Source organism: Carlito syrichta, unplaced genomic scaffold, assembly GCF_000164805.1.
Source record: "Carlito syrichta isolate Samal-C Ts95f unplaced genomic scaffold, Tarsius_syrichta-2.0.1 Scaffold308815, whole genome shotgun sequence".
In the NCBI taxonomy this organism is placed as follows: domain Eukaryota; kingdom Metazoa; phylum Chordata; class Mammalia; order Primates; family Tarsiidae; genus Carlito; species Carlito syrichta.
Window position 1 is genome coordinate 251,100 of NW_007252911.1, and position 15,902 is coordinate 267,001.

The 15,902-nt window shown below is 39.3% G+C and overlaps 1 protein-coding gene across 1 annotated transcript in view; it reads left to right on the forward strand.

Moving 5' to 3' along the window:
• QTRT2 (queuine tRNA-ribosyltransferase accessory subunit 2) overlaps window positions 1–15,902 on the forward strand; it is an 84,039-nt gene that overhangs the window by 63,011 nt on the left and 5,126 nt on the right. The window contains exons 6-9 of the mRNA XM_008065858.2: window positions 60–272; window positions 5,361–5,560; window positions 8,800–8,951; window positions 11,654–11,771. Of these exons, the coding sequence (XP_008064049.1) occupies window positions 60–272; window positions 5,361–5,560; window positions 8,800–8,951; window positions 11,654–11,771 (683 nt within the window). The remainder of the gene's footprint in view (window positions 1–59; window positions 273–5,360; window positions 5,561–8,799; window positions 8,952–11,653; window positions 11,772–15,902) is intronic.

The following is a 15,902-nucleotide window of genomic DNA, read 5'->3' on the forward strand; positions in this document are numbered from 1 at the left end:
AGTTTTCTTTTATGTGCATTTTACTCTTGGTAATTCTTCATCATCTGGCTCTGTGGCAGTCTGTCTCTGTATGGGGTGTTGGAGGAAGAGTGGAAATGACTGCTTCCAAGTTCATGACAATTCAGCAGGCCCTTCAGCCAGACTGGTTCCAGTGTCTCTCGGATGGAGAGGCATCTTATGAGGAAGCAACATCCTTAAAAAGGGCCAGAAAGTCTGTGGATCGATCACTTTTGTTCCTGGATAACTGTCTGCGGCTTCAAGAAGAGTCAGAGGTAAGGCTGTGCTAACCATTCCTTTCTCTTGAAACTCACCTCCCTGACATTCCATGATACCACCTTTCTGTTTCTCCTCCTCCTTCTCTGCTCCTCACTTCTTGGTCTGTTTTACTTTCTCCTATTTTTTTTTTCATGAACTCTAAGTATTATTGTTCTCTAGGATTCTATCTTAGGCTGTCTTTTCATTCCACTCTGTATATGTTGTCCTTGGGCAACCTTCCCTTAGTTTTAATTGCTGAGTAATTCTAAACTTACATATTTTATCAAGATTATTCTACTTACCTTCAAAATTACATAACTACTGGTCTATAGCTAGGTTGTATCACTAGAATATCCCTCAGACTCAGAAGTAACCAGACCCATTGTCTTATCTCCACAAACCTGTTCTTCCTTTTGCTCTTCCTCAATACTTTTTCTCAGTTTATGGCATCTACCAAGTTTCTCAACCCTAGAAATTTGAGTTTTTCAGTACTTCTGTTTTTCACTCACATATAATATCCAATTATTCACTCCTCCTTGATTCCACCTCCCTTAATATGTCTAGAATCTACTCCTTCCTTATTACCACCTTAAGCCAAAGCCATAACCACATCATTTCTCAGGTTCACAGTTACCTTGGAACTCTTCTCTATGCCTCCATTCTCATTGTGTGTGTGTGTGTGTGTGTGTGTGTGTGTGTGTGTGTCTCACTCTCTCACTCTGTCTTCCAGACTGGAAGACAGTGGCATGATCATAGCTTACCACAGCTTCCACCTTATCCTTTCAAGTAGCTGAGACTACAGACATGTGCCACCACACCTGGTTAATTTTTTGTAGGGACGAGGTCTCTCTATGTTGCCTAGACTGTCTGAAACTCCTAGACTCAAGCAGTCCTCTCACCTCGGCCCCCCAAAATCCATTCTCATGTTCATCCAGCCCATCTTCAGCCCCGTTATCCAGGAGATCTTTGTAAAGCACAAATATGAGCTCCTTGCCCACTCCTCTAAAACTCTTAGATGCCTTGGACACCCCGCTGTGACCTAGCCTCTGCCTGCTCCTCTAATTCACTGTGGGCTACTTTCTCCTGTGGCCTGCACTCTGGCCTTTCTGAGTTGCTTGCAATTCCTAGAGGTGTCAGCCCTTTTCATTCTGGTGCTCTTGTACACAGATTTCCTTCTGGACTGTTTCTTCTTATCTCCAGCCATATTCCATTTCTTGCTTCCACATCGGGCTCATTTCATTTCATTCATTATTCTAAGAAACTGGCCCCTACACTTCTAGGAAATTTTCACTCTTTGCTACCCCTTTCATTTGTATGTAGTTGTATTATATCCCCAGTCATATTGTATTGCAGTGATTTCTTGATGCATTTGTCTTTATTAAACTGGCCTCCTTAAGCTCAGTTTCAGTGTGTCATTTGTGTGTCTTCATCATGTAACAGGATGCCTGACACATAGTAATCCCTCAGTACATGTTTGCTGATGGTGAATGGTTATGTTGCAGTGAGGAAGATGAAGCTGTAGCAGTAAATAAGGGATCTTGATAGCAGAGGTGAAGTTGGAGAAGGATGCATTTACTAGTGGAGAGTGGAGAGGGCAGGTGAACAGAAGATAGGGGTCAGAAGGGAGAATTTCACTGTCTGAGGCCATGTTTGTAGAGTAATCCTGAGGAGTAATGGGGTCCCACTATGGCGAAGCGCATTGAGTGTGAGAAACATTATTATTTTGAATTTAGCAATAAAAACAAAATTTGACTAATAAAATTAATATACACAAAATAATTACAGGAAGCTTATTTGTCACAATGAATAGAACTCACAGTTTCTACAGTAGAAGTTTGGTGTGGGGGCCAGGCATGGTGGCTCACACCTATAATCCCAGCACTTTGGAAGGCTGAAGTGAGAGGACTGCCTGAGCTCACGGGTTCAAGACCAGCCTGGGCAACTTGGCGAGACCTCATCTCTACAGTAAATCAAAATATTAGCTGGGTGCGGTGGCACTGCCTGTAGTTCCAGCTACTTGGAAGGCTGAGGCAGAAGGATCACCTGAGCCCAGCAGGTCAAGGCTGCGGTGGCTGTGAGCATGCCACAGCCCTTCAGTCTAAGCAATAGAGTAAGACTTCAACTCAAAAAAAAAAAAGTTTGTAGGTCTGAGTAGTTGGTGATGATGACATGCTAGCAACTATTTTGAACCAGTAATTATCCATGTAGAATTAGTAATACTTAGGTAAGTAGAAAGCAAAACAGTGAGTGTGGCAAAGATGATTTTTAGAAAGGCCAGGTAAGCCTCAAGTCCCTCATCTATGTTGTTGCAATGAGCCTCATCATTTTGTATTATTTCTGCGTGTTGGTTAAATGTCAGAGTCCCTCTCTGTGTCTCTTAGGCTTAAACTATTGTCTTGGCATGATTATTAATGGTGCTCCCCATTTATTCTTAAGTGTTCCATTTTAGAGAATAAATTATATAATCATACATTTTATGCACACAAAAGGGAGTTTCCCAAATAGGACTGTGCTAGTCATATAGTACATGACTAGTCTAGGCCTGTGTAACTGTCTGCTTTGTATATCTACATACGTCTTTTTCTTTCCCCCATGATTCCTAATCCTTCTTACTCACTAGATCCTTTTAGACTGAATGCCCTTCAATATTGATGCTTCCCAAGATTCTGTTTTTGGCTTTTCTTCTCCATATATTCCCCAGGTCAGGGATGGCAAATGGGTTTCAGCCAAGGTATCATGCCCAATGCAGCAGGAAGAGAGTTTTCTGTTAGCCATGTCTGCCGTGGAAGCAGGAGTGGGGGGTGGTAGCATTGTACCAAGTGTCCACCATTCTAGCCTGGGCAATCTTTTTTTAATCACACATAGCCATAACTTAGGTTCATATATTTAGTGGCTGAATTAAGACTGCCATTTGTACATCCTACTAATACCTCAAACTCAGAATATACACAACAGAATAATCATCTTGCCTTGTCCTCCACTGCTTTTCTAGGAATTTCTGCTCTTTTCACCATCTCCTTGGTCTTCCAAAACAGGAGCCAGGAGTCATTCTAGACTTTGTCTTTATCCTGTACTTGGAAAACTAATCATTCAGGTTGTGTTGATCCTCCCTCCTGATGAGGTTTTCAGTTTTATCTTTCCTCTTCATCCCCACTGCCACTCCTTGGTACAGGTCATCTCATCTTTCACCTGGACTATTGAAGTTTTCTCCTACCCCATTCTTTAGCCATTCCCTCTCTTAAATTACTCTTTACACAGCAGCCAACATGTTCTCTCTAGAGCAATAGTCTGATTGAGTCCCACCTGCTTAAACTAAGTAGCAAAATTTCCTCTTTACAGCTTCCTCACCATCCCTCTCTCTTTTTTCTTTTCTTTTTTTTTTTTTGAGTTGGTCTTACTCCGTCACCCAGGCTGGAGTGCAGTGGCACACTCACAGCCACCCCAACATTACCTGCTGGACTCACGTGATCCTTCCACCTCAGCCTTCCAGGTAGCTGGAACTACAGGCATGCGCTATCACCCCTAGCTAGTTTTTTGATTTATTGCAGAGATGAAGTCTCACCAAGTTGCCCAGGCTATTCTCGAACCTGAGGGCTCAGGCAGTCTCCTCACCTCAGCCTCCCAAAGTGCTGGGATTACAGGCTTGAGCCACCACGCCTGGCCTCTGTCCCTCTCTTTTACTCAAGAGCTACTGCTGATTTGTGTATTTTCTTGCAAGCCTTATTTTTTACAATTACATGCACATAATTAATACACAGATATATATGTCTTTATTACATGAATATAATCATATGTTCAGCAAGTTGCTCTTTTTTCACTCAGCAATATCATGAAGTTTTTTTCCCTGTCTTTGCATTTGTTGCTGTGTTTTCTGCATTCTTTTAAAACAGCTGAATAGAAAGCCACACTGTGAATATATTATAATTTATTTAAGCCTTTACTCTATTGTTGGATGTTTAGGTTGTTTACAGTTTTTCATTATATAAGCACCTTTATAAATATACCTTGGTGCATATGAATGAATATATTTACAGGAGAGATTATTTGAAGTGGAATTTTAGGATCCTAAGATAAAAGTATTGACATTGTGATAAGTGCTGTCTACTTGCCTTCCAAAGAGGCTGAACTAATTTTTACTGTCTCTGGTTATCAGTGCCTTTTTCCTTACTTTCAACTCCACTATGTTGTCTGTGTTTTAACTTTTTTTTTTTACTGTATGGGCAACAATGGCATCTCATTGTTTACAATTTGCATTTCCTAACTGGTGAGGTTTAGTTGGTCTTCATATGTGTTTAGGGCATTCACATTTATTTTTCTGAATTTCATATTCACGTATTCTACCTAGATTTCTGTGGGGTTGTCATTTCCTTAAAGGATTTGTTGGAGCTCTTTTTATGGTGTAGATATTTATCTATTCCTCCAAAGAGTAAGTTCTTCCTTGCCTTTTTTGATAGTATATTTTACCAGAGAAATTTTAATGTTTTTGTACTCAAACATGTCAACCTTTTTCTATAAGCTTTAGCTTGCTTAGGAAGGCCTTTCTTGCCCCAAGATTATAAAAATATTCAATATATTCTTCTAAAACTTGTATAACTATATATTTTTGTTGTTTAGATATGAGGTCCGTTGAATTTCTTTTTGAATATGGTGTGCAGCAGTGGTCTTCATTTTATTGTTTTCCAAATGGATAGTCAATTGTCTTAACTGAACAGCTTCTAAGCTCCTAAAGTTATCTCTAGCTAAGAGACATGTAGGTGATCTAAAGCAGGCCTAGTCACTTAAACAAATTAAAACTCTTTCTTTTGTCCTTTTCCTCTGGTACCTGCTCAGTGTACATTTAATTTAATCTAAACCAGACAAGACTACATATGTTGATTGCCTCCCTGTCTTCAGTCTTTTCTTACCTGTTTGGTAAAGTGTCTTTCAAAGTGTGTTCCTTGGACCCCTAAAGATTCTTAGAGAAGGGAGCATCATTGCCCTTACATGCTTCAGCTTTAGGAATTTTGCTGAGATCTCTTCTGACTGTCATGCTTCCATGTAAGGTTCATGTAAACAGAAGTCTCTGTTGCTGAAAATGGTTAAAAACATTCAATCCTTTATTTTAGGTCCTTCAGAAAAGTAAGATCATTGGAGTAATCGAAGGTGGAGATGTGATGGAGGAGAGGCTGAGGTCAGCACGAGAGACAGCCAAGCGGCCCGTAGGTGGTTTCCTTCTGGATGGCTTTCAAGGAAATCCAGTGACCCTGGAGACTCGACTACACTTGCTGTCATCAGTGACTGCAGTGCTGCCAGAGGACAAACCAAGGCTAGTGTTCAGTTAGGATGCAGGCTGGCCTTGTGGGATACAGGGCAGGAATACTGGCTAATTTAGTACTGTAGAGTCTGTCTTTTCTGGACTGAGTCTGCTAAGGCAGACTATGAAGGGAGATTATCCTACCCTTGATTTCAGAATGTAGAGCAAAGGATAACTGCCATGTGAATTATTTTATTTGAGCCTCATAAGTAAGAACAAGTATACTGTTTCCCCTTATTCTTGTGCCAATCCAAATATTAGTCTTTATTCATTATAACATGGTACCTAGGGATAAGTACAAAGTCATGTGTAACTCTAGTTTTTTTGTTTGGGGTTTTTTAAAATCAGGGTCTCATTTCGTCACGCAGGCTGGAGTGTAGCGGCACGATCACAGCTCACTACAGCCTTGACCTGCTGGGCTCAAGTGAGCCTTCCACCTCAGCCTCTGGAGTAGCTAGGACTACAAGCACATACCACCATGTCAGGCTAAGTTTTATATTTTTTGTAGAGAAAAGGTCTTGCTATGTTGCCTAGGCTGGTCTCGAACTCCTGGGCTTAAGTAGTCTTCCCTCCTTGGCCTCCCAAAGTGCGGGGATTACAGGTATGAGCCACCACTCCCAGCCAAGGAACTCTAGTTTAAATCAAGAAACCTGAGAACAGCTTTGGGATGGCTAGTGAGATGAAGATGGGCTCCACGAATAAGAACCTTAAGAAATTCTTAGATCTGAAACAGGTAGTGAGTATTATTTTTTGAAGCTGAGGGGACTGACAGTTGATGGTTGGTTTATGTTTCTGTAAATCTCAGAATTCACTATGCACTGGTGAGAAAATCCTCTCAAGATTTGAACTGCAAGATTTGAAGCTATAAATTCTGAGTTTCTGAATACAGCTTATATTGTATTAGGCTACCCCAATTTTTTAATATAGTCTTTTATCCCACTTAGTGTGAATATTTATGCTTTTTTCCTGCATATATGTTAAGAGCTTTGATTATGGGGTGCTGCTTTATACTCCTTTAAGGCTGTTGGATAGAATATAATATATGTAATATTGCCACTTTTTAAAAAAATCCAGGTATAAGACTGAGGGTGGTGGTTCATGCCTGTAATCCCAGCACTTTGGGCAGTTGAGGCTGGAGGCTCGCTTGGGCACAGGAGTTTGAAACCAGCCTGGGCAACATAGCAAGACCTCATCTCTACAAAAATAAAAAACTTAGCTGGGCATGGTGATATTTACCTGTAGTTCTAGCTTCTTGGGAGACTGAAGCGGAAAAATCACCTGAACCCAGGAGGTCAGGGCTGCAGTGAGCCATCATTGTACCACTGCACTACAGCCTGGGTAACAGAGTGAGACCCCCAACTCAAAAATTAAAATAAAAAATCTGGGTATAATTTACAGTTAAGTACATGAATCTTGTGTACAGCTCAGTGAATTTTTATGCATATGTACACTGTATAAACACCAACCGGAACAGGTTATTTCCATCACCTCAGCCAGCCTTTGCCCCCAACTTTTAACTTAGTTCTCATGTGTTTGTTGTACCCCCTTCTATACTTGTTTCATTCTGGTGCATACAATAATTCAGCACCAGCATTTCTAGACATTTTCTGGACTTCCTTGCGTTAAATGCTCACAGATGTCTGTTACTGAATTTGAAAGCTGGGATTGTTTTTCTTTCTATAAGTGTGTGGAAATGCCAGCTTCAGTTGGAGAGGAGTTCTAAAACATTACATTACTTGAAGGAAACTGTAGTCAGGAAAACCAGCATATATTTAAGAGTTCTGCTTATTTAATATTACATAAGCCTTTTTTTGTACTTCTTTTAGAAATCAGGAAGTCTGTAAGTTTTTCTCTGCCAATTCATGTAAAGGGGCTATGGGTAGAAAAACAAACAGAAAAAACAACAGCAGCCAGCCCTGAACTAGTGTATCTCCACATCTTGTTTTGGTGGCAAAATCTGGTTGAGTGCCATTAACACTCTCAGAATCCCTTACCTATTAGAGGTTGAGTATCCCTTATCTAGAAACCCCAAATCCGAAATGCTCCAGTGAGCATCGTGTTGGTACTCAAAAAATTTTTGATTTAGGGGCATTTTGGATTTTGAATTTTGGAATTAGGGATGCTCAACGTGTATCTTGGAAAACAGCATCTCATTCCACTGTGCAGATTTTTTATTAATGGAAAAAATATAAAGAAAGCCAACTAGATTCTTAGATCCTGTGGCCAGAATTGAAATTCTTTTTTTAAAATTTCAATAGCTTTAGGGGGTACACATAGTTGTTGGTTATATGATTGCACTATATTATTGTGAAGAAATCTGGGCTTTAAGTATACCCACTACCACCACCTGTGCATGTTGTAACTGATAGGTTATTATTATTATTATTTTTTTTAAAGTAGGGACGAGGTCTTGCTATGTTGCCCAGACTGGTTTCGAATTCCTGACCTCAAGCAATCCTCCTGCCTCTGTCCTTCAAAGTGCTGGGATTACAGGCACTAGCCACTATGCCCAGCCCAGAGTTGAGGTTCTGAGAGCAGGGGTTGCTTTGTAAATGAACCTATAAGGGATATAGTAGTTAAAATGTCTTTAATGCACCAATTATGAAAAATAAGTATAGGCAAAATACAGTTAAAATAAGCAAAATATTTGAGAGGAAAATAAAGCACATGGGTTTGCACTCTTAAAATATCTATGTAGTGTATAGAAAATAGACTATAAAGTTTAATCTGAGACCAAGGAGGTTGTTTAGAAGAGATGAGAGTGGAAGGGAAACTAACCTTTATTGAGCTTCTCTCTGGGGTCAGAAACTATACTATGTGCTTTGTTAAATATCTCATTAATCCTCACAGCAATTCTGTGGGGTTTATATTATTGCTCTTATTTTTAAAATGAGAAAACTAAAACTCACAGAGGCTACAAAATCTTCCCAAAGTGACACAGCGGTTACATAATTGGCAAAGCTGGGATTCAAGCCCAAGTCTCTGTGCCTCCAAAGCCTATGTTCTTTCTACCACACCTTGGTAGACACTGCCTGAGATATTTAACAAAGCACATAGTATATTTTCTGATCCTAGAGAAAAGCTCAATAAAGGTTAGTTTCCCTTCCACTCTTGTCTCTCCTAAACAACCTCCTTGGTCTCAGATTAAACCTTTAGTGTTTTTTGTTATTTTTTTAGTGTCCTATTCATTGCAAAGACTCTGATTTCATTCCTAGCATTGTCCTCATATCACTGTTCTTTTATTTTTACAGACTCATCTCTGGTGTGAGCCGACCAGATGAGGTGCTTGAGTATATTGAAAGAGGAGTGGACTTATTTGAGAGTTTTTTCCCTTATCAAGTGACAGAGCGGGGATGTGCCTTGACTTTCAGCTTTGATTACCAGCCGAATCCTGAAGAGACATGTAGGTCTTTTGAAGTTAATCCCTGTCTTAGTCTTACGTTTCTTCTATTTCCTATTAACTTTTAGCTTGAGTAACAAGACAGAAATATGTACACATAAAGCCAGTCTTTTATAAAACTATCTTTGTTTCTTATCTGTATAGCCTGGCATGTTGGCACACAAATCTAGGTACTTAATATTATACATGTAGATCATCGATATTAGGATGCAATTTTATAGTGAGCAGAACCAAGAAAAACAAAACCTCTTCTGTTCACAAACTGAAAAAAGAACATCCAGAGTGAATTGTGATGAAAATCATAAGAACAGGAAACCTTTGAACTTCTTAGTAAAAGTTAATTTGTTTTTTCACAAAAGAGTTCTTGTCTGCTTTTTGCAAACCCCATGCTATTAAAATACAGGGAGACTCACCATCCTCTGATCCTAGTGTTACTTTTTGCTTTTTTGGTTGTTTTTTTATCACACATTAAGAAGTGAAATCTGTTTTCCTCTGCTAATGTTGCTTTGAAGCACTGCCATTTTCTTTTTTCTTTTAGTTATTTAGAAGACAAGAAAATCAATTTCAGAGTCTAACACTTAAATGGAAGTAGAAAAGGAACTGGGATACAGACTTTGGGATGGGGTACCTGAAGCAGTTTTTCTGGAGAGTGTTGCATGTCCAGTCTTCCCTCTGTCTTCCAGAGATGGGCTTTCATTTCCTTTTTCCTGCTGTCCTTTGAACTCTTACTCAACCATATCAACCTTCAAATTGAATAGGGCCAGAAACTTATTTAAATGTTAATTTTATTCCCACGTGATTAAGATTTTACTCAGATGGTATACTTTTATAAAGCAATTTAACCATTCATCTAAATCAGATTACTTCTAGAAACAAAATAAATCAGGTTGATCAAATTGTTATATATAGGAGGTCAATTTTACTCTCCTTTTAGACACACCAGAACATAATGTATGTGGATAGGTATACCATTACCACTTTATAAATTTTCATGGCTTCATTTACAAACTAAATTATTTCCACAAGGACAGAGGTAACTGTTAGTAATTCTGTATCATGAATATGCAAAGCTCTAAAAAGAACCTGATTCTGAGTTCTCTGTAATGAACAAGTTCCTTTTTGGTCAGAAAAAGCTGTTTCTTCATGATTAGGAAAACTAAAATAGTTTGAACATTTTAACCAAAATATTATTAATCGTGTGTGTGTGTGTGTGTAGTTATTTAAAATCCTTTGTCATCCAGGCGCAGTGGCTCTTACCTGTAATCCCAGCATTTTGGGAGGCAGAGGTGAGAGGATTGCCTGAGCCACGGGATTCAAGACCAGCCTGGGCAATTTGGCGAGACCTTGTCTCTACAATAAATCAAAAAGTTAGCTGGGCATGGTGGTGTGAGCCTGTGGTTTCAGTTACCTGGAAGGCTGAGGCGGAAGGTTCACCTGAGCCTAGCAGGTTGAGGCTGCAGTGGCCATGAGGGTGCCACTGCACTCTAGCCTGGGCAAGAGAGTGAGACCCTGATTCAAAAAAATAAATAAATAAAATCCTTTGCCAATGCCATACTGAAAATTTCAAAGAAAGAAGTTGGCAGCAATTCCTCCAAAATGTTAAGGCTTTATTATGGTTTCTCACATCAGCATGCAAATTCATGGGAATGAAATTATACTCTGTGCCCAGTGCTCAGGTAGCTTTTCTTCTTCATTTGACCTTGACAAAATTACCCTTTTAAACTCATCTGTCCTTCTGGGACCAGCATTGAGATTGTTATCATTTGTTTCCAAACCCCTCTTATCTACTTGCCCCTGTTCAAGGCCACTGGCTTTCTGTAGTGGTTCTGTAGTGGTGGTGTAGCGCTGATGGTTCTTTTGCAGTGACAGAAATAGTCCTTCTGAAAGCAGAGAGTTCAAGGGAGCACTTCAGGTTCCCTTTTGACTCTGGATAGTCTGGGCTCCCTGGAGGGTCAGAGTCTCCATTAAGGAATGTATAAATGAAAACCATGTTCAATTTTTTTTTGTTTGTTTTTTCAGCTGGAGTCTCACTCTGTCACCCAGGCAATCCTACCTTAGCCTGCCAGGCATGTGCCACCACACCCAGCTAATTATTTGATTTTTTTTGGTAGAGACCAGGTCTTCCTGTGTTACCCAGACTGGTCTTGAACTCTTGGGCTGAAGCAGTCCTCCCTCCTCATCCTCCCAAAGTGCTGGGATTATAGGTGTGAACCATCGCCTCTGGCCTAAGTTCTACTTTAATCTATTGGGAATATAGGCAGTTCAAAGCCTGCTTTATTTGCATGACATCCATTTTGATAAGGGATGGAGATAACTTCAACACACACACACACACACACACACACACACACACACACACACACATGCGCGCACGCGCGCGCACACGCGCGCACACACACCCCAACACCAACTGTTTTTTACTCATTCCTTGATGGTAAGATTATGTGTTATATACTTGAAACCATAATTTGCTTAGATATTATATTGTTGAATGTCTGAATTGTTTTGATGTTGTAGGTAAGAGGTTAGTGATCATCTTGAAGCATACTGTAATTTTTCTTTTCTTGTGTGATTTCCTTAGGATACATTCTTAGGAGTAGAATTACAGGGTCAAAGGGCATGAAATAACAATTAAAATGAAATGCTTCCAGTGGCCAGTTCTTAACTTGATCTTCATTCAAGGCTTTTTACTGTTTGTCCTTCAGTATTACATCAAAATGGGACACAAGAAGAAGCAAAATGTATGGATCAAATAAAGACAATTAAAACAACTGATTGCAACGAAGAAATAACATCATTTGAAATTAATCTAAAGGAAAAGAAGTAAGAAATTTCTTGAAGTTTGGACTTTGATTCTGACTTTAAATTAAATTTTAGTCTATTTTATTTTATTTTATTGTAGAGTTGTGAGTTTCATGTAAGGATTTTGCTGCATAGTAAATTGTGTGCTGGTAAGGTTTGGACTTCTAGGAAGCGCTCTCTCCCCCTGGTAGTGGGCATGATACCCAATGGGTGGTTGTGTACCCCTTATCCCCCTTCCCTTCCTCCCTCCTTTAACAGTGCCCAGTATTTGTTCCCACCTTAGTGCTCATATGCCCAACGTTTAGGGCCTACTTATAAATGAGAACTTGTGGTCTTCTGTTTTTGGTTTCTGTGATAGTTCATTTATAATGGTGGTCTCCAGCTGCATCCATGTTGCTGAAAGGACATGATTTTGTCCTTTATGACTGTGTAGTGTTCCATCATGTACATGTGCCACATTTTCTTTATCTAGTCCACTTTCAGTGGGCATCTGGGTTGGTTCCATGTTTTTGCTATTGTGATTAGCGCTGTGGTGATCATACATATGCAGGTGTCTTTTTGGTAGGACAATTTATGTTCCCTGGGTTTACAAGGGGGGACCCGACAAAACCGAATTTATTTATAAAAAATTGTTTTTAAACTTCAGTCACCTTCAAAGTACTCTCCATTTGATGCAATACACTTATCGAGACACTTTTTCCACTGGTCAAAACAGTTTGTGAACTCGTCAATTTTGATACCTTTTTGGTACTTCTGCCATTTTTTGTTTCACCTCGTCCCACATCAGCAAAACATTTACCTTTGAGGACTTCTTTCATCCGGGGGAACAAAAAAAAAAAGTTGCTCAGAGTGAAATTGGGTGAACAGGGAGGGTGGGGCACGGGGTGCTGTTTTTGGCCAAAAATTGCTGAGCACTCAGCACAGTGTGGGCAGGTTGTCATAGTGGAAGAACCAGTCACCTGTTTGCCACAACTCAGGATATTTCTTCTGCAAATCAAAACTTCCAGATAAAAACTTTGGTTGACAGTTTGATCTGGAGGAAAAAATTCCAAGTATTCTACAAGGGGCTTGCTCCCCAAAAGGTAATTCCATATTTTGGAGGTCCCCCTTCATATTCCTGAAAGTAGGATTGCTAGATCATATGGTAGCTCAATTTTTAGCTGTTTAAGAAAATGCCACACTGCTTTCCATAAAGGCTGAACTAGCTCACGTTCTCACCAACCGTGCAGAAGTGATTCATTTTCTTCACAACATTGCCAACATCTGTTTTTTGACTTTTTTAATGATAGCCATTCTGACCAGTGTGAGGTATTATCTCACATAGTTTTGATTTGCATTTCTCTGATGATTAGGTGAAAGATGAGTATTTTTTCATATGTTTGTTGGCTGCTTGGATATCTTCCTCTGAGAAATGTCTGTTCATGTCCTCTGCCCACTTTTTTTTTAACCCAATAAATTTTTTTAATTCTTTTTTTTATTATAAAGGTGTAGGGTACAATTCAGGATTAGGTATACAAATGTTGATTATGCAGGTACCCTTGTTGATGAGGTATGCCCTTCCCTCCCCTAGCAGTTTCCCTCAGCTGCCAGTTCCACCACCCCCCTCCCCTGACAGTTTACCACTACTGCCAATCCCTTTCTATAGTATTATACTAATTGCTCAAGCTCTGCTTATGAGTGAAAACATATGATTCTCTATTTGTTTCTGTGATGTTCACTGAGTATAATCAACTGTAAATCCGTCCAGGTTGCTGCAAAGTCCATACGTTTGTCCTTCTTTATGGCTGCATAATATTCCATTATGTATATGTACCACATTTTTAAAATCCAGTCTAGCTTAAATGCTCTGCCCACTTTTTAATGGAGTTGTTTTTTTCCTGGTATTTGTTTGAGTTCTTATAGATCTTGAATGTTAGGCCTTTGTCAGATTCATAGTTTGCAAATATTTTTCCCCATTCTCTGGGTTGTTTCTTTATTCTCTTGAAGGTTTCTTTTGCTACGCAAAAACGTTTTAGCTTGATAAGGCCTCACCGTTTAATTTTAGTTTTTGCTGCTTTTGCTTTTGAGGACTTGACCATGAAGTCATTGCCTACTCCTGAGTTAATTTTTATATATGATGACAGGTAGGGGTCCAGTTTTATTCTTCTGCGTGTGGCTAACAGTTTTCCCAGCACCATTTGCTAGATATGGTTTCCTTTCCCCAATATTTGTCTTTGTTAGTTTTGTCAAGGATGAGATGGTTGAAGGTTGATGGCTTTATTTCTGGATTCTCTGTCCCTTTATACTGATCTGTTTTTGTGCTGGTACCATGCTGTCTTAGTTACTGTAGCATTGTAGTAAAGTTTGAAGTCTGGAAGTGTGATGCCTCCAGCTTTGTTCTTTTTACTGAAGATTGTTTTAGCTATTTGGGCTCTTTTTTACTTCCATATGAATTTCTGTATTGTCTTTTTTAGGTCTGTGAAAAAATGATGCTGGTAGTTGGATAGGGATTGTGCTGAATCTATACATTGCCATGAGTAGAATGGACATCTTGACAACACTGATTCTTCCAATAAGTGAGCATGGGAAGTTCTTCCATCTGTTTGTGTTGTCCTTGATTTCTTTGAGCAGTGTTTTGTAGTTCTTATTGTAAAGGATTTGACATCTTTGGCTTGATGGATGCTGAGGTATTTTCTTCCTTGTGGCTATTGTGAATGGGATTGGGTTTTTTTTTATTTGGTTATCAGTCTGCTTGTTGTTGGTGTATAGAAATGCCACCTTTTTTGTACATTGATTTTATATCTCAAGACCCAGCGTTTTTGATTAACTATCTAGGGTTTTCTAGGTATAGAGTTATATCATCTGTAAAGATGGATAATTTAACTTCCTCTTTTCCTATTTGGATACCCCTAATTTCCTTCTCTTGCCCAATTACTCTGACTAGGACTTCCAGTACTACATTAAATAGAAGGAGTTAGAGTGGGAATACTTGTCTTATTCCAGTTCTTAGGAAGAATGTTTTCAGCTTCTGCCCATTAAGTATGATGCTGACTTCATTTGTCATAGATGGCTCTTACTATTCTGAAGAATGTTCCTTTGATGCCTGGATGGTTGGGGGTTTTTATCAAGAAATGATGTTGGATTTTATCAAATGCTTTTAAGGCATCTAATGAGATAATCATGTGGTTTTTGGTTACACATCTGTTTATGTGATGGATTACAATTATTGATTTGCATATATTGAACCAACCCACCTGGTCATGATGGATGATCTTTGAAATGTGCTGCTGGATACGATTTGCTAGGATCTTGTTGAGAAAGTTTGCATCTATGTTCATCACAGAAACTGGTCTGCAGTTTTCTTTTCTTGTTGGGTATTTGCCATTTTGGAGTATCAGAATGATATTGGCATCATAGAATGAGCTAGGGAGAATTCCTTCCTTCTCAATTGCTTGAAATACTTTCAGTAGGATTGGTATGTCTTGTAGAATTCAGCTGAGAAACCATCTGGCCCTGGACTTTTTTGGGGAAGTTTGGGAAATTTCCCATTACTGAGTAGATTTCTTGGATTTTTATTTATTTATTAGTCTGTTTAGAGTTTCGGTTTTTTCCTGTTTTAATCTTGGGAGGTTATGCCAGGAATTTTCCTCCATTTCCTCTTGAATTTCTAGTTCATTCACATACAGGTGTTCATAGCAGTCTCTGATAATCTTTTGTATTTCTTCAGGATCAGTTGTAAATCACCTTTTTTGTTTCTAATTGTGTTTATTCAATTTCTCTCCCTCCCCCCCTTTTGTTGATCTTTCCAGAGGTCTGTCAATCTCAGTTATTCTTTCAAAGAATCATCTTTTTGTCTTGATCCTTGTATGATTTTTTTTGGTCTCTGTTTCATCTAACTGTGACTTTATTTTAACAATTTCCATTTTTCTACTAATTCTGGGATTGGATTTCTCTTGTCTTTCCAGCTCCCTTATGTGCAATGAGAGACCGTTTACTTGAGATCCCTCTATTTCCTTTTTTGTTGTTGTTTTGTTTTTTGTTTTTTTGAGTTGGAGTCTCACTAGGTCGCCCAGACTGGAGTGCAGTGGCCGCTCCCGGCCACCGCAGCCTCGACCTGCTGGGCTCCGGCAATCCTTCCACCTCAGCCTTCCGAGTAGCCGGAATTATAGGTGC